Consider the following 27508-nt stretch of genomic DNA (forward strand, 5'->3'; position numbering starts at 1 on the left):
CGCTCTCTTAGTACAGTGCTGCCAGATGGTTAACGGCGCGGTGTAGAAATCAAAGTGACCGTTTCCGAAGTCAGCATGGCAGCTCAAAAATACAGTCATTTGCCCCTGAAAGTATGTTCAGTCAATATTGAAAAAATATATTAGCGTATGAATTTAAATGATCTCAATAAACAATTACGTACATGGAGTTGTGCAGCCCTAACCTGTCTCGAAACTTTAATTTAACTGATTATTTAAAATTGCAAATTAATAAATCAGTCTGTGGGCGCGGTTGTTTAGATGACAGCTCGCTGTATTTTTAGTATATAAGTAGTTACAGGGGAAAATGTTTAGTATTTTCGAAGACCGTCTAGCTGGCAACACTGCTACAATATGGCTGCCGTATCGTAATGTGAATTTTTTTGAGAGACCGAGACGTACATACTTTTGTTGCTGCCAAAGTGGATGTGGACGGAGGAAAATAGTAATATTTAACTGCGTTGCGTGAGCGGGACAATCGTCGTTTGCCAATTGCGGCCACCGCTTATGTCGGCTAATCGGCTATCAATAATATTAGTAATCGTATCAATATCAAGTTACCCATTACCCATCGCGGATACACATTAGTTTTGCGAAGGGCAGAGCAGCGCAGAGAATATAGCGAATATTTCCATTTGTTGCCAACAAGACTGTCGTTGTTGTTGTTATTATTGTGGCTTTTCAGTGACAGGGGAGAGCAGTGGGGGTGCGTTCGTAATCTTTGTGAAAAATCGGTGACCGTTCTTCTTAAAAAAAAAGCGAACGAAAAAACCATCGCGATAAGAAAATATAAGAAAGAAAAATCTGATTGAAAACCAAAGAGCTGCTGCTACTGCTGCTGTGCGAGTGAGAGCGGTCGAGAGGTAGCTAGTGAGCGAGTGAGAAAGCTATGTATTGCATTTGCATTTCGTTGTGTATGTCGTCGTTTTCGTTCGGTAAAAGTCGGTAAAAAGCAGAGCCTTTCCAAACCTAACCACTTTCGGGTAAACGGAATCGGAAAAGGAACTGGGAAAATCGAAAGAAATTAAATAATAATATGCGTTACATCGATGGCAACACCAACAACAACAGCAGCGACCAGCAGCTAGCGACTCCTCTCTGAGCGAGAGAGCTAATAGCTTTTCAGCTTTAGCTTTTCTTGGGCCGATCGGAAATTGTATTTGATTGGTAAGTACAAGAAGTGGCAGCACCATAACCAGCAAATCAATACTTGGGCTGCCATTCCGTTTCGTTCCGTTCGTTAGTTTTCCTAGCCCATTCGTTGGCGCTCTCTCTTTTCCCCCACTCTCTCTTTCTCTTCCCCGAAAGAGAGCGAAAACCCCCCGCCCGCCCACACTCGGTGTATGTGTGCTTTGTAACAACGAGTACACTTTTCTGCACATACGAAAAAGAAGGAAAAAAGAATAATAAAATAAGAAGAAAAATGAGGGACCGAATAAAGAAATTCACATAAACTTATGACACTCTCCATCTCCCTCGCGCTCTCTTCATTTGCCACTAGTGTGCGTGCTTAAATTTTTAAAAAACAGTTGTTTTCACCGAAAGGGAATTTTCATTTCGATGGTATATTTTTAGCCAGCAAGCTCCTTTCGGAAATTATTTATAACCCCCCTCGAAATGTTTCCACGCAACGATTTACGCGATAAACTTTTACAAAAGCAGATATAAGTATGTGCAAAGCCCACTTTATTTTCGTATGGTATGTAAGTCCACGAATTGCTTACGTATTTATGAAATATTACTGTGCGTAGGTCGGTGGGCGTGTTTCAGCGTTTTAGCCCACAGTTTTCACTCATTTTTCTGCGGGGTTTCCGCTTGTGACAAAGGCATCCATAGAACCAACAAGAAAACCCCGGGGGCGTGGCACTCCCTATTCAATTAAATTAGACCAAAAAAGTGCTTACACTTCGAATTCTAGAGAATGTTTCAAATCATTAAACTGATTCGCGTAAACAGTAGAATTCATGCGAATTCAGATCTAAAGGAAATTGGGAGCAAGGATACATAAAATTGGGGGAATTCAAAAATGAAATTGTTTAAAATTTAAGCGTTAGTAACCAAGTTCATGGTAAAATGTATGTCGCTTAATTAAGTCTAAAGCTATTATTCACAAGTAAAATTATATTTATTATAAATTTCTCTTAATTTGGATATTAAAAAACCTCATTTTGTAGATTGCAAGAGTACGAAATCAAGAAGACGTACATATTTGTTGTTAAGAATCCGTTCGTAATATAAGTAAATTGCTAGAACAATGGGTGAATTTGTGGAGAATATAGAAAGAATTGCCCTCGAGTTGCTGAGCAACTTGGTTCATGGCAATGCCACTCTTAGTGTTCCCCGAAATTCATCCGGCAACGTGATCTCGGAATATCGACGAGTCAGCTATAATAATCGCGGAAGTCGTCACAGCTTTTGCGTGCTGATTTATATGATCTCCCGGGTGCACCGATTGCAAGTCCGCGGAGGAAGTTTCACCGTTCGTGGACTATACTATGACAATCCTCTGCTAGTCCGGTCGCAGTCCAGGATTGCCGAAGCCAGGCTAGATGTCTGTCGTATGCTGAGCACATCCCCCCTAAGCTTGGGCATACTGGCCGCCTCCAAGGGCCTGGTGGCAGGTGAGTTTATCTGGAAACCCTGATCAAAGGCTCCCTGCTCATCCGGTTACTCTTGCAGGCGACCTAAGGCTGCTGATGACCAACGGAGACGTTCTGGACAGTAGCTTGTATGGTGGACCTCTGACATTGCCCACGGATCCCGAGAAGATAGATCGTATCGAAACGCAGGCGGAATTTGTGCTGATTGTTGAAAAGGAGTCAGTGTTTGAGAGTCTCTTATCCAGAAATGTATTTGGTACTTTTAAACGACGCTTCATCCTGATAACTGGAAAAGGATACCCCGATTGCTGTACCCGGAGGATTGTCCATCGGCTCACCGAGGAGAACCAACTAGAGGCCTACATTCTCGTGGACGCCGATCCATTTGGTGTCGAGATAATGCTCGTCTATCGCCATGGCTCACAGTCCATGAGTTTTTCCAGCCAAGGACTAACCACACCTGCACTGCGTTGGATTGGGCTACACCCCTCGGAGATTCCCGCACTCGGCACTGGAGCGGTTGCCCTGGTTGCCGGCGACAACAAGAAAATCAATGACCTCCTCGCCCGCCACAATTTGGAGCCGGGAGTGCGGCAGGAACTGCGCATGCTGCAGGACGTTCAGTTGAAGGCCGAAATCGAGAGTGTCATCGACTTCCTGACCGACGACTATATACCGAATAAAATCAATCGGAACTTGTTTTTGTAGAGCTAAGTGGTAAACCCCATAAGCCAAATATTATTGCTTACGTACTCTTGAATTATTATTAGTTTAAAAGATGTTTAGGTATGCTAATAATTAGTTTGTAAAAAACGTATCTCTATAAAAATACCATAAGACTCCTGAAACAGTATGTAAATATTAGTTCGCGTAATCAGTTTTCCATTAATATTTGAATTAATTAACATAGTAATTCTTTGGAATTCCGATTTTGTTGTTTATGTTATAAAATGTACTGTTTAGTTTCAATGCAGATTTAATAATGTCGATATAATATTACGACTAATTAATATTAAAGTACCTTAAGATCCCTGCCTTTCAAAACATAATTTAAATATGTGGATAAATAACGGATAATAGTAATTTACACTCGTAATGTCTGAGTAATCTGCTTCTAGTGGTTCGTATTGAGTGGTCAACTTGATTTTCTGCATTACTTTGTGTGGACAAAGCTAGTAGACTCGAGCAGACAAAGGAGATTATTTTTTTTATTGTGCCTTTAAAGTGTTATGGCTTGAGGTCGGTAATCGGAGCTGGCAATTGGCTACGTTTTTGATAATGGCAAGTGAATGGCCAGCCATATTATAATTGCCGAAGGATACAAGTGGTCTGCTTTGTTTAGCTCCATACTAATTGCGTGCATTTATTTCTTGCAGATGTGAAGGAGTACCACGGATGATCGAAACCCACTGGGCATTTGTCTACTTTTAAGCACCGAAACCTGAAAGACTCCCGAAAATACTCGAATCTCACGTGCAGAATCTCTAAGAATCCCTATTGGACTGTTTGAAAATATGTCGACAGCAATGCGCACCACACTGCAGTCAGTTCCTGAGGCCCTGCCAGCGGATAGCGTGTCCAATGGCACAGCATCCAATGTTGCAGCACCGGCGGCGCCAGTATCGAGCGCCACAAACGCGGTGCCACCACAGGCCGCCGTCTCCAGCACAACCGCCACCTACGCCACCAACTCGATCAGCACATCCTCGCACTCTGTTAAGGATCAGCAGCAACAGCAGCAGCAGCATGATTCGGCCAATGCAAACATTGTGTCACTGCCACCAACGACAACGCCAGTCGCCAACACCAACACCAACACAATGATGCCCATTGTAACGTCCTCGAATTCGGCCACCAGCAATAGCACTGCGGCCACGCCCACGCCGGCCTCGGGGGCGGCAGCGACAGGTGGAGTGGGATCAGTTTCCCAGGGTCCAGCGACCGTTTCGGCGTCAGCGGCCAACACCAATCACTCGCACCAGCACAGCCACCAGCACCACCATCATGTGGCCAACAACATGACCACCGACGGTGCCCGCTTGTCCAGCAACAACTCGGCGGTGGTGGCGAGCTCAGCGATTAACCACCACCATCACCACACCCCCGGCAGCGGAGTGGCGCCCACCGTCAACAAGAATGTGCTTAGCACCCACTCGGCTCATCCCTCCGCGATCAAGCAACGAACCTCGTCCGCCAAGGTGAGTCCTATTTTCGGTTTCCTCAGAGTCCGTACCTATCACCCGTCCCCACGTCCCTTAGTCCGTTTTTTTGGGGGCCTTGTTCATCAACCCATCTCTTGTTTGCTCCTGCAATGCATTCTGTGGCTTGGGTCATCAGTTTTCTTCTGGTCCATTTATAAGGTGAAGTGAAGACTCATAAAGTTAAATTAAGCGTGTAGAATACGAAACACCATACTGCTGGATTTAACTGATTCGAATCTAAGCTTCGCCTTACAGAAGTCTTTTGTCTGTGTCAAATGTGTCGTACGAAAAGTAATTCTGTGTTTTGTCAGGTGGGGGAAATTTATATATAAATGCATTTTAAAAACGTATTTTAAAAATCATCTGGTATCAGATTTATAAATCTGTCTGTGTAAGGGACACGTTTTGTTTTTTGAATTTTATCTACAATAATAACTGGTGTCTCATATTATGAGTAATCGAAACCTCGTATACATCTCATTGTTTTTCTTACATATATCATCATCAATGTGAACACAGTTAAATTAAATATATATCGTTGTGGACCATGCTACAGTATTAAATCCACAAGTTCAGTAAATTGGGTTGGTATCTAAGAATATTCTATATCTGGGACCTGTTTAATGAGTTTGACATATAAGAATATAACTGTCACTTTATTTACTTTTTTACGAAAATGTTGGGTGGTACTTGCTAATTGGTAGCACCAATAGTTTACTTACATACTGTGGACTTTGCTTTATTCGAAAAACTAAAAGTCTGAGTCAATACTGAGCTGACGACGTCCATTCAGAAGTGCAATTATAGTATTTAAACCATTCTCGATAATCACATCACGTCGGTCGCTCTATCTCCTCTCTGTTTCTCAGCATTTATCTTTGTTGTCCAAGCCAAATCCGTGGGATTCGTACTCCTCTCCGCACAATCATATAACTGTTTTGATTTTAAATAATTTTCTGCCTTAGTTTGTGTGTTTGTATCCGACATGCATACACTTGAATAGTTTACGTGGTGTAGGTAAATAAGCTTAACTACTTGCCTTTGTGAACGTTAGGTGTGGAATCGTGAGTGACTAACTTTTTCTTTTCTTTGGCTAGTTATATCCTCTTTAATTCTTTGTTCTTAGTGTGATGAAGATCAAGATGATCATAACTTATCCACAGTTTTACAAAAGTTTTTGGGGTTCTTTCTTGTTTTAACTTAAATTATATTGTTCTTATACTACTATAAATATTACAAAAAGTATGTTTTTAACGTAATCTTAAAAAACTATTTGTTTTTTGTTTTTTTTTTTTTAATTTTTTAGAGATTTTTTCTAAATCTTTAAAGATTTTTAGCTACATACTGGAATCTCTGCTTATCTATCTTGAATTTCTAATGGAAGTCTTTTCAAATTATGCTGAGTTGATGTTTATGTGGGCTTTAAGCTTGGCTCCCAGACAGGTTCCCAAACTGGGGATCCCTTTGCCAAAGCTCTTCCGAGTTCTCTCTCCTTCTCTTTTAAGTTTTTCAATGTTTGTCGAGAAATATGTGTGGTTTCTACCAGTTTTTTTTGAGTAAGTGTGCGTGTGATGGGGTATGAATCACCTGCACTTACCTGCAGATTGCATACGATTTTAATAGGGTGTGTCGTTGTTGTCTTGGAGTAGCTACAGCAACAACAACAACAACGACCTTCCCAGACGCAGAACTTTGGCAAAAATGCCAAGCTCGCTCGCTCGCTCGCCACATCCACAGAATTACAATCCACATCGGCGGCAGCCACAATGGCAAAAGTAGCCAGCATACAGCAGCGATGGTCGAAAGCTTGTTTTAGTATTAAGTTCCACTTCATTCGTGTGGTCACCGTCGTCGCGCTGTTTTCTGTTGTCATTATCCGCTCTCCGCCGATATCGTTGCTATATCGCCTAGCCTGTATCGTTATCGCCCCGCGATGAGTTGACTCCCCTGGTATTCTTGTTGTTATTTTTGTTACTTTCAATTTATAATTCGCTGTTTGCCATTGTGACCAGTTATTATCGCACAAGCACAAGGGCGTTACGTCAAACAATACAAAACGCGAAAAATAAAGAAAAAAAACAACAGAAGTAAGGCGAAGAGATTGCAAAAAAGCTGAAGCGCAGTTCTCATCGTTGTGATCCTAATCCGAATCCAAATCGCAGGCGTTACAACATCCGCGATAAAGAACAACGTCACTGGCTAATCCGATCAGCTAAGCTCACTTAGAATAAAATCAAGGGCATGAGTACGCAGCTTAAAATAAACCGAATTGACGTAGGAAAAGTCACAGTCGCTCTCACACTCTAACTGACTAAGTACACACGCACGTGTGTTTATAAATAAATTCGGTTAAATAGTGTTTAATTTATAAATTTCCAGCTTGGACTCGCTGTGTGTGAGTGCGCATATAAATGTGTGTTTGTGTGTGTGCTGCAGTTCCAGTGAAATGTATCCAGCTTTTTTTGAGCCAACCACTTCAACTCGCAGATACATTGAGAAATGAGCCAATTGCGGGTGATAAGTTAATTTAATTATAAAATACGGTATGACAAGAAATACAAAAAAAAATGAAGAAAAACAGTAGTAGTGCAAGCGAAAAGAACGAAAGCGGAATGAAAGGAAAAAACGAACAAATTCCTACCCAAAACACACGCGCAAAAGCAACAGTCGCTGTGCGCTAGTGTGCGTGTAAGTAACGCTTAAACGAGGTAACTAGCAGAAGAATAGCAACAACAACTGGACAGAGGGAAAGAGAGACACGGGGAAGCGTAGAGAGCGAGAGGGAATCACAGAAATAGCCACAGCAATGTGTGGGGCTTCATCGTTGTCTCTTTAACGCTTATTTTGTTGTTGTTATTTTTTTGCTGGTCTTCTACTATCTGTGTATCTGCGTATCTGTATCGGGCGTGCCAAGGCTTACGATCCACAAACCGCTCAGCGACAGACTCTCAAACACACACTCAGCCATTCAAAAGCAAACCCAGCTGGAACGGTTGTGGAACTTATCGCGAATGTCTTGTGTCCACAAAAAAAAAACAGAAACACTCACACAGAGAGAGATGTGTAAAGTGCGATAACTGATAAGAGACATGTGTTGTTATCTAAAACCACCCACCCCCCAGCCCCTCTTACGCGTCATGTAAGCAACAAGTTTACAAATACCCGAGAAGAAAGCAAAGATAACATATTCTTCATGCACAGAGATACATATTTTTAGCAACACTCATTAGTCCCAATTTTGAACTCTTCAAATTGGTTATACATACAACCACAACTAGACAGGTTTTACTCATTAAAATGTATCTGTGACATTCAGAAATGAATTTAAAATTGTCATAGAACTATGAATTTGTGAATGACAAGACTAGATACGTTCATATAAGATTCAAAGACTTTTGTGGTACTTTCATATTCAACAAGAACATTTATTTGTGCTACTAAAAATTCTCCATAGCTTCTTTAACTGGATAAGCGGCTTGCTAAATAGGCCTATCAGTTCTTATGATATTGTTTTACTCTGTGCATTTCGAATCCAAATTATTTTTGCTCAGCAAGATTGGCACGGTGAATGTGTTTGCAATTTAGTGACCAAGAGACTGTGACTTTTACTGCGATTGCTTCTCCAATGTTCCCTCATTGTGCTCTAATAGAATTTAACAAGATGGTCTTTTCGAAATAAAAGCAACAAAGCTGCGCCTGAATTGTGATTGTTGTGCCACAAAATACACAAAACGAACAAAATTTATTCATACTTTTATGCACACGTATACGCGCGCATCTCTCAATGTTTACACACGAAATTCGCTGTGATAATTGCCAACGCGAAGAACGAGGGAATATGTGTCTCAGTTTCGTTGCAACTGGGCCAATAATCCGTATACCGTGAACACCGAGTCGCGACGAGAACGAAGAAACACCACCGTAACCCAGCCACGAACCAACCAAGTGAACCGCCCACCGCAAAACCATCAAAGCACCCACCATGGGCCAGACTTCCAGTCACCGGCAGATGCACAACAGTAGCAATAACAACAACAAAGAGGAACCACCACAACCGGCTTCACAGTTTGGAAATCGACGAACCTCTACCCGCAAATCGACTTCGTCTTCGAAACATTACCCCACGTTGGTGCAACCATTGCGTAAGGATGAGCTCTCCCTCCTGCGAGATTCACTTCTGCGCAATGGAAGCATCATGCGCAAGAACCCGGAACGTCGTCCGGTAACGATCAGTGAGCTGAAACCAGTTAATCCCGGCCAGGGGACTTCGGGTAGTGTCCTGCCTATCACAGCAGAGGATGCAGCTGGTGCGAGCAGTAGTAGCACCACCCAATTGATGGCCTTTCAACTGCCCGTGGATCGAAGTGCCAAGACTGACGATCTGGCTGCCGAATCCTCGGCATCAGCAGCAGCAGTAGTGGCGCCGAAGGAGGGGCGCAATGAGTTTTATATTGTGGGAGATGGCTATCATCGGACGGATCACTGCTACTACCGCAGTCCCAATGGCGATTTCCACAAACTGCCATCCGACTCCTTTCACAAGATGTCGGAGGGCTGTTTCGTGCGAATGGCCGATGGCGTCTTCCGTCGCCTAGAGGTACCCACCAAGGCTCAAATATCCCGAAGATCCAGCAGGGCAGAGGAAATAGGCGATGCCACAAGCCAGGGAAATGGCAGTGCCGCCACCAATGTGAAGAGCCAACTGATGAGGTTTCTCAAGCGCTCCAAGAGCCACACGCCCGCCACTATTGCCAAGTTGCAGCGGGAAAAGGAGGAGGCCCGAGCGGAACGAAAGCAGCGGCTATCGAACGCCCTGCGGCAGAAGAATCTAGCGGCCACAAATGCAGCCTCAGCTGCGGCGGCGAACTCATCCTACGCAACCGGTGGTGGTGGTGGCACCGTTAGCAGTCGGAACAATAAGATCGTGGTGACAATGATCGAGAACGGCGGCTTGCCCATTGTGGCCACCAGTAAGGCGGAAAGGCCCAAGGCCAAGGAGTCGGCATCATCCAGTGACAAGGCTCGCAACTCGAGGGTATGTAATATTGGATATAAATTTATCGATATTATCGATGGTTCCTTACATTCGAAATCCTTCGACGGTAACCCGTTAGATTCGATTGCATTATTAATGTAATGGGAGATATATGAGTATTTATATTGGGGGCTTGCGATATTGGCAATTATGTGATTTATAGGCAGGTGTTTAGTCGCGTTAGTAAGGTTAAGGTAAGGGTTAAGGTTATATTTGTTGTGATTTACTCCCTCTTAAGAAAGCCATAAAGTTTGTCGGTCTCTCACACTTCCCCATTCACTTATGAACATTGCAAATTTATCGTTGTTGTGCTGCCACCTTCATTCAATCTAATCGTAATCGCTGTTTCGTTTTTGTCTGTATCTGTCACGGTTTTGGTTTTTTTTTCCACGATCGAATGAATTACGATTTCTATTATTTTGATTACGGATTTTGTTTAATTTCAGATTTTTGTTACCCCACATTGAATTCCTATAATCCATATGGAAACTAATATATATTTTCAGTTTAATCACAAAAGTGCTACATAAAAACTCAATGCAAATACGTTTAAAGATTAGGGGATAATAGGGATTACGGGTACTCATTGTTTGCCGGGAGGACAAGTTCATATTAGTTGACCTCATTAGATTTTCCTGTTAGTTAACATGCGAAAAATGAAATTCTATCTTTAATGATTTTGTTAGGGACCTGATAGGCTTGACTGAAATCTCGCTGTCTTGTTTTAATGTATATTAAGCTGCAAGTTATTCAATTAGCTTAATTAATACGGACACTTTATACCGGCTCGACTACTAAATAGCTCGTATAAATAAATTAAAACCCAACTTGGCGAGTTACAAATTAACAGAATGATAAAATTTCATATGAGACACTTTTTGACATGTTAAAATGACAGTTTCTCTATTTTCCAGATTATTTATTTTTGAGTATACCTAATGTGTTTGGTTTCTGTCGTATCACTTGTGTCTCTAAATATTTTATATAACCAATTTCATTGTATCGGTTAACAAATGACCTACAATTATTTAACGACAAGCTGTTCATAATATTGTTCTTTTGGGATTGCAGTTTTAGTACCAAACTGTGTGTATTTCTCGTTTATTGTGTTGAGAGTGTGGTAGGGGAATAGGGAAAGTTGATTAGTGAAATCTTCGCGACGAGCGTAGTCTTCCGATTACAATTTGATAGATTAGTGTAGATGTGATAAAGTCATCATGTCCTTTTGGTTTTATGACTTGGAACCCTTAGATAATAATCAACTAATCAACTAATAAAAGAAAACCAAAGTCCAATCAAATGTTACTATAATCGTAGTAAATCAGGGAAGAAGCGCTTTGCGTAACTTGGTGGAACTTGTATATTGCGCACATGCGCAGAACACTAAACTATGGCAGCAAACACGGCTAACAGTTTCTTTCCCAGCGTTACGCTCAGTGGTACTCGCACACTCATACACTCGCACAACTTTCGAGCTCCAAACGGGGCTTCTCTTTGTGGGAGAACAAGTACACAGATGCAGATACGGATAGAGATACTCACTGTGTTGGTGGTGGTACTGCTCCACCAGTGGAGAGAGCTGCCCACTGATCGTGTGCTTGTGCTGGTGTGTTGGTGTATTAAGGCCGACGCCGCTGCCGCTGTCGACGTCGCTGCTCGAAGCGATTCCGTGCTTTTGGAATACTCCGCGCTCTCGCTCTCCGGCACTCCAGTTCCAGTTGCTGAGTGGCCAAGTGGCTCTTTGGCTGCTGAGCCCTGTTTAGCTTTGTTTTTCGGTGTCTTCTGCGTTTTGCTGTGTTTTTTGTTGGTGTATATCGTATAGTTGTAGTCGTAGTCAGTTGACGACGTTTACGTCAGAGTTACAGAGGAGGAGCTATAATTTAGTACCAATACCCAAACCCCCACGTAAAATGAGTGCGAAAAATTGCGAAAGCCGCGTGCCTCTGCGATAAGATAAGTGTGTGTGGCTAAAGAACTTCTCCGGCCAACGAAACGAACCTTTTAATAATCGGGATTTGCGCGAAATGTGATTTTTTATAGTCCATAGACCAAGTGAAAAAAAAAGAAAGAAAATATTCACACACTATCAAACGACCAATGTATATAGCCTAACTGTGTTTTTCAGCAGTGAAAAAGTCGGCTCAATTGTCTAAAAGTAGTTCATTTGCTTCAATGTGTTGGTGCGACCGTGCATGTGTGTGTCTGTGTGTGTGCATTGGAGCTTTTCGCTTTGCTCACTGAAGCAGCGACGAATAAAAATGGAATATAACCAGCCAGCAACTAACGACTCGTACGGACGAATTGTTCAGATACTTGTAGATCTCCACATCGTAACTATTTAGACAGTAATTAAAAGCAACAAAGGAAAATAGCGAAAAGGCAAATGAATCATAAAACAGAAAAGAGAGCGTGGGAGAGGAGGGTGGGGGTGGGGACAGGAAAAGCGTGACACACACACGAGAGAGAGCGAGGGCATCTCAGCTGAGCTTGTGCAACAGCAGTAGAAATAGGAGAGAGCAAATCAGTGAGAGGCCAAAAACAAACACACGCACAAGAGCTCACCTCCACCACAGGTGTGTAGGTGCCACTTCGCTTTTCTCTCTCGCACACTCTCTTTTGCTATGTATGGATGTATGTATGTGTGTTTAGGTATATTGCCCTCCCTTTCACATCCCCACATCGCCTGCCGTGTGTTTATTTCAGTGTCACCGGGGAGACAGATTAGCTCTTGTCCGCCTGTTGTCGTAAATATCACGCACACACACTCCCTGTCCGCCCATCTGTACATACATATGTACATACGTAGAAATGGAAGTTGCTGGCTGTGTGTTTAATTCATTTTCGAGGTTTTAATGCGCAACAACTGCGACTTGTTGTGTGTTGGTTAGGCGACAAAAAACAAACAAAAGTAACGTTGAGAATTTAGAAAGCCCAATGCAAACGAACGCACACACAAGCACTTACTCCTGTCGGTGTGAGCTGCATTGTACTTCCGAAGACCCAAGCCCAACTTAATAATTTTCCCCAAACTCACAGTGTAAGAACAATAAACACGCCAAGCGCCACTTGAAAAAGAAATAAGAAAAAAGTTAAAGTAGCGATCTCTCCGAGCAACAAGTACTTGTGCACCAACACACTCAAGGGAAGTAGTGCCACGACAAAAAAATTAAACAGAAAAAACAGACAAACCGAAATCAGCAGCAAAACGGGGGAGCTATGGAGGCCACCACTACCACAACACCTGACTTGAATCGCGGCGATGCCACCAGGAAGAGTGTCCGGCTGTATGCCGCCCGCAAGGGGGCGGCACCTGCACCGCCCAAGCTCAGTGTGGCGCCATCTAGCAACCAGAACAGCAACCACAGCTGCGGCATCAACAGCAGCAGCAACAACAACAATAGCAGCAGTAACTTGCCGGAAACGGAAAAGGAAATGGAACTGCATCAAACACATCTTGCCAACAAGGATCTCGATGGAGCCACCGAAGATGACAGCATAGTGGAGCTTCGACGACGTGATGCCCAAGCCACTCCATTGCCCAGGATAGCCGTATCGGCTCTGCCCACCCTGCAGCCGCATCCCACGCCCAAAGAACGCCAAAAGCCGCCTATGCCACGCCTGCTGTCCACCGAAGACGATGCCGGTGTGTCCTTTGCCCTCGGCTCCATCGAGAAGCACATCCATAACGTAGAGGAGAGCTTTAAGCAACAGCAGCAAAACCAACAATCCCAATCATCGATGGACGTGATGAAACTGGAGATCAAGCGCAAGCAGAGCAAGCGCTACGGTGAAACGGAAAACCTTCTGCGACCAGGCATTAGTGACATGTCCTCCGAGAATGATTTTCAGTATTTGGGCGGCAGGCGGGCAGGCGAACTGGATGACAGCAATGAGCTGATGATATCGGAATTCCAGCGCGGCAGCGATGGTCGTAATTCGATCGGAGCCTATTCCAAGAACTCGGCTGCTGCCGCAAACGGAGCAAATGCTGTGAAGGCTAAACTGGCACGTACTGCCTCCGATACGAAGAATAATGATACGGTGCTGGCCATGAGGGCCACTCTTAAGCAGAAGCAGCACTTGCAGGACGAGAAACAGCCAGCGGTATGGCGACCAGCTGGAACTGCACCCACTCCGGCGGCCAGGAGCTCCTCCTCCACCACGTCCACCTCCCGCTCGGCCAGTCGCGGCGGTAGCAGTAGCAGCGTGGTGGATGGAGTGGCTCCATCTAAGCTAACGGCCACCACCATTTCAGCGTCTAAGCGGCGTGAGGAGAATTTGCGACAATTTGAAGCTTTGTTGGCCCAAAAGTCCTCACATAGTCATGGAGCCTCCTCTGGAGCATCTGGTGCCTCAGGAACAGGAAGTAATGCAGCCAGTTCGAAAAGACGTTCGGAGCGTCCAATTGTGGCACCCATTCCGCCGTACAATTCCAGTCGAGCAGAGCATGTGACCAGATCAGCTCACCCGCCTGTAGGACATCATCCCACTAGCCGCGTACCTAGCGTGGTGTCAAACCGCAGTAATGTGTACAGCAACAATGCTGCGCAGGTAAACAGGGATAAAATCAAAATCCATTATCTACCATATTTCAATATCATTTTCATCATTTGGTTCAGAGAAACCGATACCAATGTGGTTTAAAATCTCATTTAATATAACTATTAATCGTTAGCAATGCGTTCTTAAACGGGTCATAAATCAGGATTGTAACAGAATTGTTGGGTTTTATATCTACTAGTACCGACCCCTGATACTAAGCAAAAAATATAAATTTACTTACCCCTCACCATTGTTTTTACAGGGTTCGCCTAATATGCAAATGCGGAGTAGTGCTCCTATGCGATGGCGGGCTACTGAGGAGCATATTGGCAAATACAAACTCATAAAGACGATCGGCAAGGGCAATTTTGCCAAGGTGAAACTAGCGAAACACCTGCCCACTGGCAAGGAGGTGGCCATCAAGATAATTGACAAGACCCAACTCAATCCTGGGTCACTACAGAAACTCTTTAGAGAGGTTTGTACTTCGCTTAAAAGAATATCTTGACATATTTACTAATCGTACTCTGCCCACAGGTTAGAATAATGAAGATGCTGGATCACCCCAACATAGTTAAATTGTTCCAAGTAATCGAAACGGAGAAGACGCTCTATCTGATCATGGAGTACGCATCCGGCGGAGAAGTCTTCGACTATCTGGTTCTCCACGGACGCATGAAGGAGAAGGAGGCGCGAGTCAAGTTTCGACAAATCGTCTCAGCCGTGCAATATTGTCATCAAAAAAGAATAATTCACAGGTAAGAGTAATAAATGCTAATTAAAATCAGATGATTTATTTAAACATGCTAGGACAAACCAAAGACCCATTAATATAGTTGGCACCTTATTAACAGATTTTTTTTATCTATAACAGGGACTTAAAAGCTGAAAACCTTTTGCTGGACAGCGAACTGAACATCAAAATCGCTGACTTTGGCTTTTCAAACGAGTTCACACCCGGCTCAAAGCTGGACACGTTCTGCGGTAGTCCGCCGTATGCGGCACCGGAGCTGTTTCAGGGCAAGAAGTACGACGGACCCGAGGTCGATGTTTGGTCGTTGGGCGTCATCCTGTATACGTTAGTGAGCGGTTCCCTGCCCTTCGACGGCTCCACCTTGAGGGAGTTGCGTGAACGCGTGCTCAGAGGAAAATATAGGTATGTGTGGCAAGATAAATTGAAAGTGAATTTTACTAAACCAAATCGCTTATCCCTACAGAATTCCCTTCTATATGTCGACTGACTGCGAAAACTTGCTCCGCAAATTCTTAGTACTGAATCCTGCAAAGCGTGCTAGTCTGGAAACAATCATGGGCGACAAGTGGATGAACATGGGGTTTGAGGAGGACGAACTCAAGCCCTATATTGAGCCCAAAGCCGATTTAGCCGATCCCAAGCGGATAGGTAAGACGGGTACTGTATACAAAATTTATTACTAATATTATTAACGAATTGTGTGTGGAATGGAGTTTTGCCTGCCAATTGCTCGTTGTGTTTTATTGCTGTTATCAAGCGATCTTTGTTTATGTAATGTAATACTACTAGTTCCTTTGTAAACTCTTTCTTTATAAACTTGTTTTCATTTTGTAGTTGAATGTTGCTTACGGAATTCCTTTTACTTGGGTTCTCCCAGTGTTGTGTTATCCTGATGTTTGTATTTTAAATTCAATTACCTTTATGGTGTTTCGTTTGTAAATTCTCACATAGCTGCGGGGTCACAAACCGGTGCCAAGAATTCGCTCTCGATTCGGCGTAGTGCGTACACCTTGATGTTAATGGTCAACTTTCTGATCGACGAGCGGAAGGGTCCACCTAAAAATGTATGCAATCTGTGTAGTGGAAACGTTAACGCTCGACCCCCAGAGTTCCGCATTAACCCCCAACTCTCTGTTCTCTTTCTCACTTTCTGTCCTCAAAATTCTACATACAAACAGACCGTCAAGGAAGATATCAAACCAGCTCAAGAGAACGGATAATCTTAAAATTAAATCAATCTTGAACCGCCAGCCAAGGGAAAATCGAATTTTTGTTGTATGACTTTGTTATCTTTTATTGGTTTTTCTTTTACTTGTTGCGAGTGTAAATATCTGTTGGTATGTGTACAGATATACGAACAAACGAATAAATGAGGTTCTCTGAGAAAAATTCGAGATTGCATCCGGTTTGGGTCCTGTCACGCCGATGATAATTGTATTATTTTATTTCGCTAGCTGCATGATCTAAATACATACATATATACCTGATTTCTTTTTATCCAATGTTCTTACTGCCAATTGTTCAGTTGAAGGCCAAAAGAACACACAATTCCGGCTATTCGACATCGAACTATATCAGTTCGACTATCGGTGATTTCATAGCCAAATATATAATGTAACTGTAATAAATTTGCATGCGCTACCTAATCGTATTAATATCTCCACTGAATGTCTATAAAAACATTCCACTCACATCCAAATTGTCTGTCATTTCCGCATCGCGATGTTTAGAAGCTCTAGTCGCGATGGGTTACAATCGATCGGAGATCGAGGCTTCGCTCTCCCAGGTGCGCTACGACGATGTTTTCGCCACATATTTGCTGCTGGGTCGCAAGAGTACAGACGTAAGTTGGTGGCCTTTACATTCCGACCAGCAGAAGTGCTAAAAGAGTATTTTCTTCCACGCAGCCGGAAAGTGACGGATCGCGGTCTGGCTCCTCGCTCTCACTGCGCAACATCTCGGGCAACGATGCGGGCGCCAATGCTGGCAGCGCGAGTGTCCAGAGTCCCACGCACAGAGGAGTCCACAGGAGCATATCGGCGTCCAGCACGAAGCCAAGTCGCCGAGCCTCGTCTGGTGCGGAAACTTTGCGTAAGTCCCACTTTGGGGCTAACGGTTCATCTATATTTAATCAAGAGTAAAAACTTTCTTGGTCGAACATGCAGAGTTAGGAAACCCACATTTGTATAGAGAACTCAGACTAACCTTTCCTTTTAAAATTACTAATCCGATGTGCGCTATTTAATCCGTCACTCAACTACCATAGTTAGTGAGTATAAGCAGTTTTGTCCAAGAAAATTTTTACCTCGGTTAAAATGTATGCCAATGTGCGGAAGTACCCATTTTAATGCACGATTAAATGTTTTTTTTTAGGTGTTGGACCGACAAATGCGGCAGCAACAGTTGCGGCGGCCACGGGAGCCGTTGGTGCGGTTAATCCAAGCAATAACTACAATGCTGCAGGATCAGCGGCGGATCGAGCATCAGTGTAAGTAGCTTGACAGATGATGTGATATACATTTTAAGCTTAAAATTGCCCTCGGCAGTGGCAGCAACTTTAAGCGACAGAACACAATCGACTCGGCTACGATTAAGGAGAACACAGCGCGACTGGCCGCTCAGAATCAGAGACCTGCTTCGGCCACCCAAAAGATGCTCACCACGGCAGACACCAGTAAGTGCTAATATGATGATTGATCAAATGAGCAAAGAGACTTATATTATTACTGAATTCACAGCACTGAACAGTCCCGCCAAGCCGCGAACGGCAACGAAGTATGATCCGACGAATGGCAATCGCACGGTCAGCGGCACAAGTGGCATCATTCCACGTCGCTCCACCACGCTTTATGAAAAGACTTCGTCGACGGAGAAAACCAACGTTATTCCTGCAGAGACAAAGTACGTGAGAGTTAAGCTAGTTCTGATTATAAGTTCTAGTTTGAGTCTTAAACTGCTGTACGAGTTACTACCCAGTTATTGTTTGCATCATAACATTCCCCACTTGGCAGGCTTATTTAGTTGTTCAGTCAGTCGATAGCGATGGAGCCTGCCACAATTATATATATATATATATTATTTGCCTTTGGTTCGCACGCAAAACGATCTGATCAAATCAGATTGAATCCGGAGGTTAGATGGCATTTAGATACCGCAGCAGCTTATAATCCCATCAATACAAAAACGTAGAGCAGATCTTTGGAAGATCGAACGACATTTAATTGTATATAGTCACGCACAGTTCAGTTCTCTTTAGTTGCCGTGCCTTTGGCACACTCAAAAATTACTTGTTTATCATTTACCCATCGTTTCATTTGGTTATCTTAAAAAAACCGAAACTCTTTCCAAACAAAACCAAAACAAAGTCATATTTACGATTACGATTCTACCACTTTTCGGCCTAAACTTAAAACATGCAAATTACCAGCAGTGGATCGGCAGCTCCCGCTGGAAAAGGTCATACCAAAAGCGCGTCTGTCTCGAGCCCTCGCCCCTCTACAGACGGCTGCGTCTCGGTCTCAAATGACCCGCTCGGAACGAGGTATACACTTGAGTAATTAACAAAAAAACGCAACAACCAAACAAACCAAATTCTCTTAGTTTGATTAACGCATTCTTTGAAATTCAACTGCTTTCGGTTTCTTCTTTATTATTTAAAATATTGGCTGGCATTTTATTTGTTTGGGAGAATTATTGTGCATTTTGACAATCATTTCGCCGTTTCATCTTCATGAATCATCGACTCGGAATCATTCACAAAGAACTTTGTATACCCGTCACCGAAAAACAAAAACAACTAGACAGCAAGCACTTTTAAATCTATACATGACCATTGTTCCGTCTGAATTCCAATCTGCCTTTGATGTTTTGCAAAAGAATTGCAATTTATTACTATTAAAGAACTAGATACTAGATGGTTTAGCTAATATGTCCTTAAATTGAACTGGATTATAAAAGTAAATTAGAATTGTAACAGCCCCATAATAACAATTGCTTAAATACTTAAAGGTTACAAAAAGTGTTCTAGAGGTATTTGTTCTGTGCGTGATACATATGTTAAAAAAAAACTTGGCTGTTGGTAGCCATTACAATTTAATGATTATGACCCAGGCCTAGATTTTTAAAAGCTTTGATTAAATATGTTTATTTTACGACCTCGAATGGAACCAAGCGATGGTCGTTAGGCTAGTGACTAAGCATCTATTATTATCCGTATTTATAAGTATTTATTAGGTGTTCTGTTTGATTTGTTTACCGTTCACTCTTCTCTTAGTTTATAGCGTTGGCCTATCCTAGTTTTGTTCTATTCGTTTTGTATTTATCTATTTATCCAGTGTATTTTTAACGACCTAACCAATTTGATCAATTGAATAATGTAAATTTCTTATCTTTTCATGTTTTTTACAATTTTGAACATTGTCTGTTTACAAACCAAATGTCTAATTTTGATAACTACTACACTACCACATATGTACATCCATTCTCTGTGGCGTTCTATATCCGCAACAACAAATAACACCACCACCTACGAATCTGAATCTGCAACAACCTCCTTCGTCCTCCTATCGACGCTCAATTATTGTACTACTCTACTATTACTACCTTTTCGATCGTACTCGTAATGCAAATTGAAAACCTGAACAAAACCAACAATAACAATCCAACAATTCAACAATTATTGCTAACCGAATCGACTACAAAACCAATCCGATTTGAAAATGCATATGCAAATAATGATATGAATGTGGTTTGAACTGAATTCAATTTGGATTCGAACCGAACTAAACCAATCGAACAAATTTGGTGAGTGAAAATGCATCTTACGTTAAGAGATATTTATTGTGCCTCATTGAACTAAGGGTCGTGGGCGTGTCAAATACCCAATAATTGCAGTTTCGTTGCAATTATTGATAGCATAATCGAAGTATTGTAGTTATTCTCTAATCGACTTGATGGCTCATTTGTATTTTTCACGTAACTCTTGCGTAAGACGTAACGTATGCGAACACGACCCTTTCCATAAAATGATATATTGCTTAAGTATATACAACTAGCGTACGGTTTGGTTATATTTTTCTGATTTTGTTGGTATACTTTTGTGATTCATTTAAACGAAATTCAATTGGCGGCGATGCCAAGACATATTGCTCGACCTTAGCCCGCTTGGTGTTCCAGTAAACTGATAGGAACTACCAGATTTACACCCTTATCAAGTGAATAGTTTTTTATTTCGTATTCGCATTGGGAAAGTCCAATAAGTCGCCTGAATTTTAGCGATCGAAATCCAAGTTTCTAAAATAAGAACTCATTATTTTGTTTGTTTCCTCATGCATGTCTGTCTCTGTCAGTAAAACTCTATTGACTCTGCTACCATCGCCAGTATAATTGAATTTTTTCCATTATTGTGTGTTTTCGTTTATTGTTAATGTTATTACCTACCGATACTTAACAACTCAGTTCTATATAGTCTGTTATTGTGCTGCTGTTGTAACTTTTGTACCTGGTCTTAAATACTATATGCTCTCCAATGTACGATCTTCATGTATCTAACCGTATAACTACTATATGCGTACTACTTCGAATAATAACCCCCAACTTTTGAACGTTCATCGCGTATCGTATTAGGACATAATGCCTTAGACGAGCTTTCTAGTTTGTGCTAATAAATAAAAATTCAGTTGATAAATTGCTCCACCCGAAGTACAAGAACGTTTACAAAATGGATTCTCGATAGTCAGTCGAACGCATGTCCCATCAAATAATGCTTTCATGTAGTTTGAAGGATCAAACCTTCTTGTTTGCCGAGCTTTCGAGTATACTCTACATTCCTGCATATATTCATGTTCATACAACCAACGAAACAGTCGAAGTTTGTCGTATCCGATTTAATATCTAAGAAACGTATTTTTAAGTGCTTGTCTTTTTAAGAAAATTTACATGATCTATTTTTATTTTTTTCTTTTCATTTTGTTTATGTCTGCGACGTGATCGATAAAACAATATACAAAACCATAAACCCTTGGTTAACATCATCAATTTGTCACATCAATCAAACGAACTGCTTGATTCGCGCTGCTCTGACCATCTACACCCGCCTGCTGCCATCCTACATACAACCCAATACGAAATCCAATCCCTACCGATCTCGAAAACAATTACGAAATACGAACACCAAAATCTGAAAACTACCAATTGGCCAATGACGCAACATGGGTAACGCTTCGAAACTCCATACGATTTGGTTCGATTTGATGATGATGACCCAACGTCCATTACTCATTCCATTCACCAAAACATTATCTTTAACGATCATAACACGGGACGAACGCTCGAACGGTTCTGTACAAACGATTACACATTTCCAAACAAAAACAATCAACAAATATTTAATGGAAAAACAAACAAACCAAACTAAACTAAAAAAAAAAACAACAATCTTATACTGATAAAACCATATTCGTTTCCCGAAATGCGATTCATTGGATTTGAATGTACTCCGACGAACTGATTCGATACTGATTTGATTTCCATTCATACCTATGTGTGCATATGTATCGTAATTGTACATATATAGTCTGTTCGATCGACTTAGAATGGCATCGGCTGTTAAATCAAGCAGACACTTTCCAAGGAATGTTCCATCACGTTCAACCTTTCACTCTGGTGAGTTTTCTGTTCACTTATTTTTATTAGTTTTAAAGATAATAATTTAATTTTATCCCCACCTTCTTCTACTAAAACATTTAAATAAATAATTGAAGGCCGAACTAGGCTAAACTCATTAGTAGATGTTAACGCGTTTTCGAGTGATGTTTTTGATTTTATTTTTGAATCTGAACCCGTTTTCATGCTGCATCCACTAGAACAATTCAATTGTATCCCCCACTGCACCTCTTCTCCATACAAAATGCATATCAAACGCGCCTCTATTATTTTTTTAGGTTGTCAAGCGATTAATTACTATATAATTAACTCGATCGATCCATTTAACTGAATGTTTACTTTATGTTTTTATACATCGCATCGCTTATGATTTCCGCGATCCAAGGCCGCACCCCTCTGCACGTTTGTCTAAGTGGATTCGTAAATCTAGTTCGTTTGCCTTTTATGCATCGAATCAACCAAATCCCATCCAAAACCGCCCACCTGTAAATATTTGATATATTTGTGTATTTGGAAATACGGATGGAAAACTATTCATAGCGACCAAAATTACTCTACGATCGAGAACGGACATTTGTCTGTCTATATTCAGCTATCGCGCGTTCACTAAAAATAAAGTTAACTGAAAAATGTTTGCATATGGGACAAAGTGCAATGAGATTACTAGTACATGTTATCAATTGAAGTCAATAGTATGGGAGAGTTTAAAGAATATATTAAATGATAGAATATTAAATTCAATTGGAAGATAAGTTTTGATTTAGTTAAATTGTAATAACTTTAGATTTTCCCAGTGAGTAAACTAGTTGTTAACCACATCATTTAGAAAATAGCATTTATTTCTTAGTTATATACTTGCATTGCACTTTGAGCCCAGCAGTGGAGCCGTATGTACGTACTCGGAGTTACTTTAGTAATACCCTAGTTTAAAAACCAAACGGAATCAGTTAGCATCTAGTCTGTGTTTGTGTACACATCCTTGAGTGCGTTAGCGATCCGAATCTAACTATGGAATCATTGCAATCCCTAGGTCAAACCAGAGCACGAAACAACACAGCGCTGGAATACTCGGGCACCAGCGGTGCCTCCGGCGACTCCTCACATCCGGGTCGCATGAGCTTCTTCTCCAAACTCTCCTCACGTTTTAGCAAACGGTAAGTAGTGGCTTTAAGATATCACAAAGTGGCAAATTCATTTCTTCAGTTAATGGAATATTACAAGAAAAGCAAATGCAAACTGCAATTCGATACATTTATTATTCGTTTGTTATTCTTTCTTACATCAATTTGGTTTATTTATTTCTTTTTTAATTTACTTCTCGTTTGTTTGATTTTTTCTCGTTTATCATTTTATGTTTCATATTTATGTTTCATTTAATTGCATATCTGCCGCACATACATCCATGTGTGTTTATTATGCTCATGTTTGTATTTCGTACCGAGTCCATTCTGAGAGTCCGCCAATAAATCACTGAAACCAGCCCCAAAAGTAATCGCTACCAAACAAGTTGCAATGCCATGTCCATCGAGCACATAACTAAAAAATCTCGTTCAAAAACACCCGTTGGATATGCAGAATTTTCCAAATCAAAACAGACTACAGTTAAAAGCTATTTTGAGCTTAGCTCTGAGAAAGGACAGGCGAAGAGGAACCACAGACACCATTTGAGATGAAAAGGTATAGGTTTAGTTGGGAAAATTGTATAACTATACAGTATTGGCGATTGTAGTAATCTGGGCATCATGACTGACAAGTACGTTTCGTAATTTCTGCATTAATAAGTTTTATTTTTATGGACTGAATCGCACTGTGTTGCCCCTAAGAAGGGTGTGCACTATAGTTTCAATGTTTTGGATATTCATGTCTAGCCCCCTCACCTTCTCACAAAAATCACGTTGTTAAACTACTTAACTGCACCCTGTTAAATTAATAATTTTATCGAGAGACAGAGAGAGAAGCAGCTTCAATTTCCAGGATAAATAAAGTTAGCAACTAATAAAAGAAAGTTCCCCATATCAACCAACATAACTGCTATGCAACTGCGCAAGTTATTCGACCGATTAGGATAGTTACTAATTAAATGACAACCAGCACTTGCATTCGCATGCATGATGGATAAAAAGTGTAATGGGCGTTATGAGATAATTAGCTATATTTTGTTTTAATCCGAAAAGCTAACTCATAATTATGAAACAGTTGATTATCCTCCACTAATGATATGCACATGTTTTGTATATGGAATTTCTTTTCTTTTTTTTCTGTTTTGTTACATTTTTTTCCATTTGTTGAACTGAAAGACTTTCAGCAGGAAAGTATGTACTCTCTATGTATATACAACAAACACCTAACAACACACATTTAACGTACACCCAGGACTTTTGCTTAAGAATGACCGCCAACTCGCATATGCACCACATCGGTCCGATGCACTCACTATGCCCCTAATTTGTTGTGGTGGTTCCATTGGGTTCGGTGATTGTGGATCGGTGGATCAGTGGATCGGTGAAGATGGGTGGGGTGCATATGTCGGTTCGGTCGATTAGTTAGACGCTCGCAATGCATTGCTAAAACATTTTTATTCCTATCCATATTTAGTTAGCATACGTACCATACTACTTACATATGTAATTTGTGAAATATACTCTGAATGTGGCTCAGCCTTAGAAACAGTGAATGACTGGCTATTCGGTCGGGATGTACCATATAATACGATTGATCAATTACTATAAACGAAAAATAATACGGAACTCAAACTCATCACACCGATTGCAATATCAATATTCGAATCCAAAATAGAAATCCGCCTCTGATTCAGGTGCTAAACAAATACAAAACTATACATACAAGCATATGTGACAGTGTGCGAAAAAGTACACGTTATACGGAACTGAATCCAACTATATAATCTGATAATAATAATCTGATGACGTCTGTCGCTTCCTCTCTACGCTCTCAAAATCTCCGTCACAACCTTTAGTTTGTTTTATTCTCGATTGATTTCTTACAAAAAGCATATATAAATATTACGTAGTTTTTCTAATCCTGTATATCCACGTTTGCTTTGTACAACTATGTACATCCATTATATCACCTCACGCTAGGAAGGCTCTTTTGTTCTTGTCTATTTCTTTCATTTATTAAATACATGATTCAATTAATTACGATTATGCTCTTTGACAAATAGAAAGACAAAAATTGTGAAGTGTACAATGTGCAATGTACTTATCAGTTGAAGAACGATTGCGTTTACTTTTCTTTTTCTATGAAGAAACATGAAAAATGAAACTTACCCATATTCCGTTTTATTCTTATCTGTCTTCTTTGGTTTCATTTCTGGTATTTGTTTTACCCATTATTAATATTTTTTCCAGCCGTGAATAATTTGTTTAAAATTTTTTCTTTAATTTTAGGCCAAACCAGTAATTAACAAAACAAGCATTAACTACTTCTTGTTAATAGTTCTAAAACTGAAACTGAAACAAACGATTCCCCTAGAGTAAACGCGCGTGACGGAGAGGTTCAGATATGAACAGACAGACACAGATATGGTCGAATCCAATCGGATCGCTCGGATCGGATCAGATCGGGAAACGATACTGTTCACGTTGCCGTTGCCGATCCGAAATCGCTTTCGAATTCCATTTCGAGTTCAGATCCGTTTCCGGTTTCGATTCGAACCCCTTCAAATGAACACCGACAACGTTGAGTTCCGTTGCGTTAAATTGAAATTTCACAAATACGCCTATGTTTTATTACAATTATTAACTAATTATACATATAAATTTATATAAATTAAAGATACATATACATATATTTAAAAGTAAAGCAACCACAAACAGAAATTACGAAACCCTTTGTTTTCATTGTTTGTAAAACGATGCGAGGAGCGACCGCGACCAGCAAAAGGCAATACAGAATAAATAAAGAATTATACAAATTAAAACCGAAACGAAACCGAAACAAACAGAAATCCACTAAGAAACCAAGATATGATAAATGCAATGATCAGAGAGAATCCTGACTACTATTGCTGTCACTGTCACGATTATGGATTATATTAACTACTAAATATTACACCTACGAGTACTACCTAAACTACATATATATTTATGTTAAATGCGTATCGCAATTATAGTTATACAAACAAACAAATATCACTGATGAAGTGAACGTGAGATATAACTGCAAAAAGTAAATTAACTTAAGCCTAACTCAACTAAAACGATCTAAACTGAACTAAAGTGCGTGGTGTTTTCGCCCAAATCATTATTTTATAGTAGCCACAATAAAACACCAAAAGAAGTTGCTAATTTTGTAACGATGATCTTGAATTTTATTTAGCGATCTTTGTATTTATATGTATGTGTATGTATGTATGGATCTGTATTTGTATTTCGATATGAGCTTGAATTAAATTGTATCTGTGGATCATACAATCAATCAATATCAATATCAACCAACCAACCAACCAACCAAGCAGCCAGCCAGCAAACTAACGATCTTGCAATTCATAATCACCCAGAAGCCAGATGTGCAGCGTATCTAGTAATTAAGCATACCACGTAGTCACTAAAAAAACAATACAAAGCGATACATGAAAACCAATTTAACTTAAATTCAAGGAATAACAATGTATTACCACTAGTGCATGTGACCATTTTATTTGTACAGCTGATTATCTATAGATCGTGTTATCATCGGGCGCCTTCAGTGGCTCGATCAGTAGTTATCTATACATATTAAGTTTCAAAGAAATAACGCATAATTAAAACAATTGATAATTTAATAAATCCATAATAAACGATGTGAAACATTTGCGAGCAAAAGAATATCCCCACATGCATTTCAATTTTATTTCATTATCCATTAACACTTGCATTTGCTGTCTACGAGACTCTGGGTGTGGTTAAAAAAAAACTGGGAGTTTGTTAACAAATAAAGGATATATATTTGACTTAAACTTTTCTAATACTTAAAAATATAAAAATGAGCCAAATTGAAATGAGAGTACAAATAACGTCCTGAAACTTGTTGAAACATGAAATTGATTTAATTTTTGAAAGCAATCAAGTGCAATGAAAGAGTATGCAGCTTATTACATTAATAAATCATTACACAAATTTGCAAGAGAGAATAACGTACAAATGTCACTTAAACGGCTGTGGACCGCGAGACTTTCGATTATAAATAAGTTATATATTTTCAGTCCCACAATCGCAGACGAGGCGGCTAAGCCACGAGTTCTACGATTCACATGGTCAATGAAAACCACATCGCCCCTGATGCCCGAGCAGATAATGCAAAAGATCAGGGAGGTGCTGGACCAGAATAATTGCGACTACGAGCAGCGGGAAAGGTGAGTAAATTAATGGATATCATTGAAAGAAATTTGTATTTATTAATGATTTACCTTACTTCATAGATTCGTCCTGTGGTGCGTGCATGGGGATCCGAATACGGACTCACTGGTGCAATGGGAAATAGAAGTGTGCAAGCTGCCACGACTCTCTCTGAATGGAGTGCGCTTCAAGCGAATCTCCGGTATGATTTCTTTATATTACTAAGTAAAGCTTAAATAACTCAACTGTCTATTGATCTTCAGGCACCAGCATTGGCTTCAAGAACATTGCGTCGCGCATTGCTTTTGAACTCAAGCTGTGACTTAACCAAACGAACAACGAGGGGAATGCGGCCG

The 27508-nt window shown here is 40.8% G+C and overlaps 3 protein-coding genes across 14 annotated transcripts; all 3 read left to right on the plus strand.

The window, feature by feature from the left end:
- Positions 1–375: 375 nt before the first annotated feature.
- On the plus strand, positions 376–27506 carry LOC117136407 (MAP/microtubule affinity-regulating kinase 3). Of its 11 annotated transcripts, none has more exons than XM_033297314.1 (16): positions 376–1185; positions 3995–4816; positions 14659–14874; positions 14934–15154; positions 15271–15552; positions 15614–15798; positions 16881–16993; positions 17058–17241; positions 17524–17638; positions 17697–17824; positions 17889–18051; positions 21743–21813; positions 22844–22967; positions 27020–27169; positions 27236–27354; positions 27416–27506. In XM_033297314.1, exons 2-16 carry the CDS (start codon positions 4133–4135, stop codon positions 27472–27474), a joined length of 2814 nt encoding a protein of 937 aa, XP_033153205.1. In that variant the 5' UTR covers positions 376–1185; positions 3995–4132; the 3' UTR covers positions 27475–27506. The 11 variants fall into 11 exon arrangements, with proteins under 11 accessions (XP_033153205.1, XP_033153204.1, XP_033153206.1 ...); XM_033297313.1 differs by having other exon boundaries at positions 17058–17226; positions 21725–21813; XM_033297315.1 differs by having other exon boundaries at positions 17058–17226.
- On the plus strand, positions 1923–3503 carry LOC117136409 (meiotic recombination protein W68). The gene is made up of 2 exons (XM_033297316.1): positions 1923–2639; positions 2698–3503. The coding sequence occupies exons 1-2, from the start codon at positions 2273–2275 to the stop codon at positions 3324–3326; spliced, it is 996 nt and encodes a 331-aa protein (XP_033153207.1). The 5' UTR covers positions 1923–2272; the 3' UTR covers positions 3327–3503.
- LOC117136412 lies at positions 10849–12978 on the plus strand. Of its 2 annotated transcripts, none has more exons than XM_033297321.1 (2): positions 10849–11657; positions 12891–12977. In XM_033297321.1, exons 1-2 carry the CDS (start codon positions 11245–11247, stop codon positions 12922–12924), a joined length of 447 nt encoding a protein of 148 aa, XP_033153212.1. In that variant the 5' UTR covers positions 10849–11244; the 3' UTR covers positions 12925–12977. The 2 variants fall into 2 exon arrangements, with proteins under 2 accessions (XP_033153212.1, XP_033153211.1); XM_033297320.1 differs by having other exon boundaries at positions 10853–11661; positions 12891–12978.
- Positions 27507–27508: the final 2 nt, after the last annotated feature.

The sequence above is a fragment of the Drosophila mauritiana genome, chromosome 2R, assembly GCF_004382145.1.
Source record: "Drosophila mauritiana strain mau12 chromosome 2R, ASM438214v1, whole genome shotgun sequence".
NCBI lineage: Eukaryota > Metazoa > Arthropoda > Insecta > Diptera > Drosophilidae > Drosophila > Drosophila mauritiana.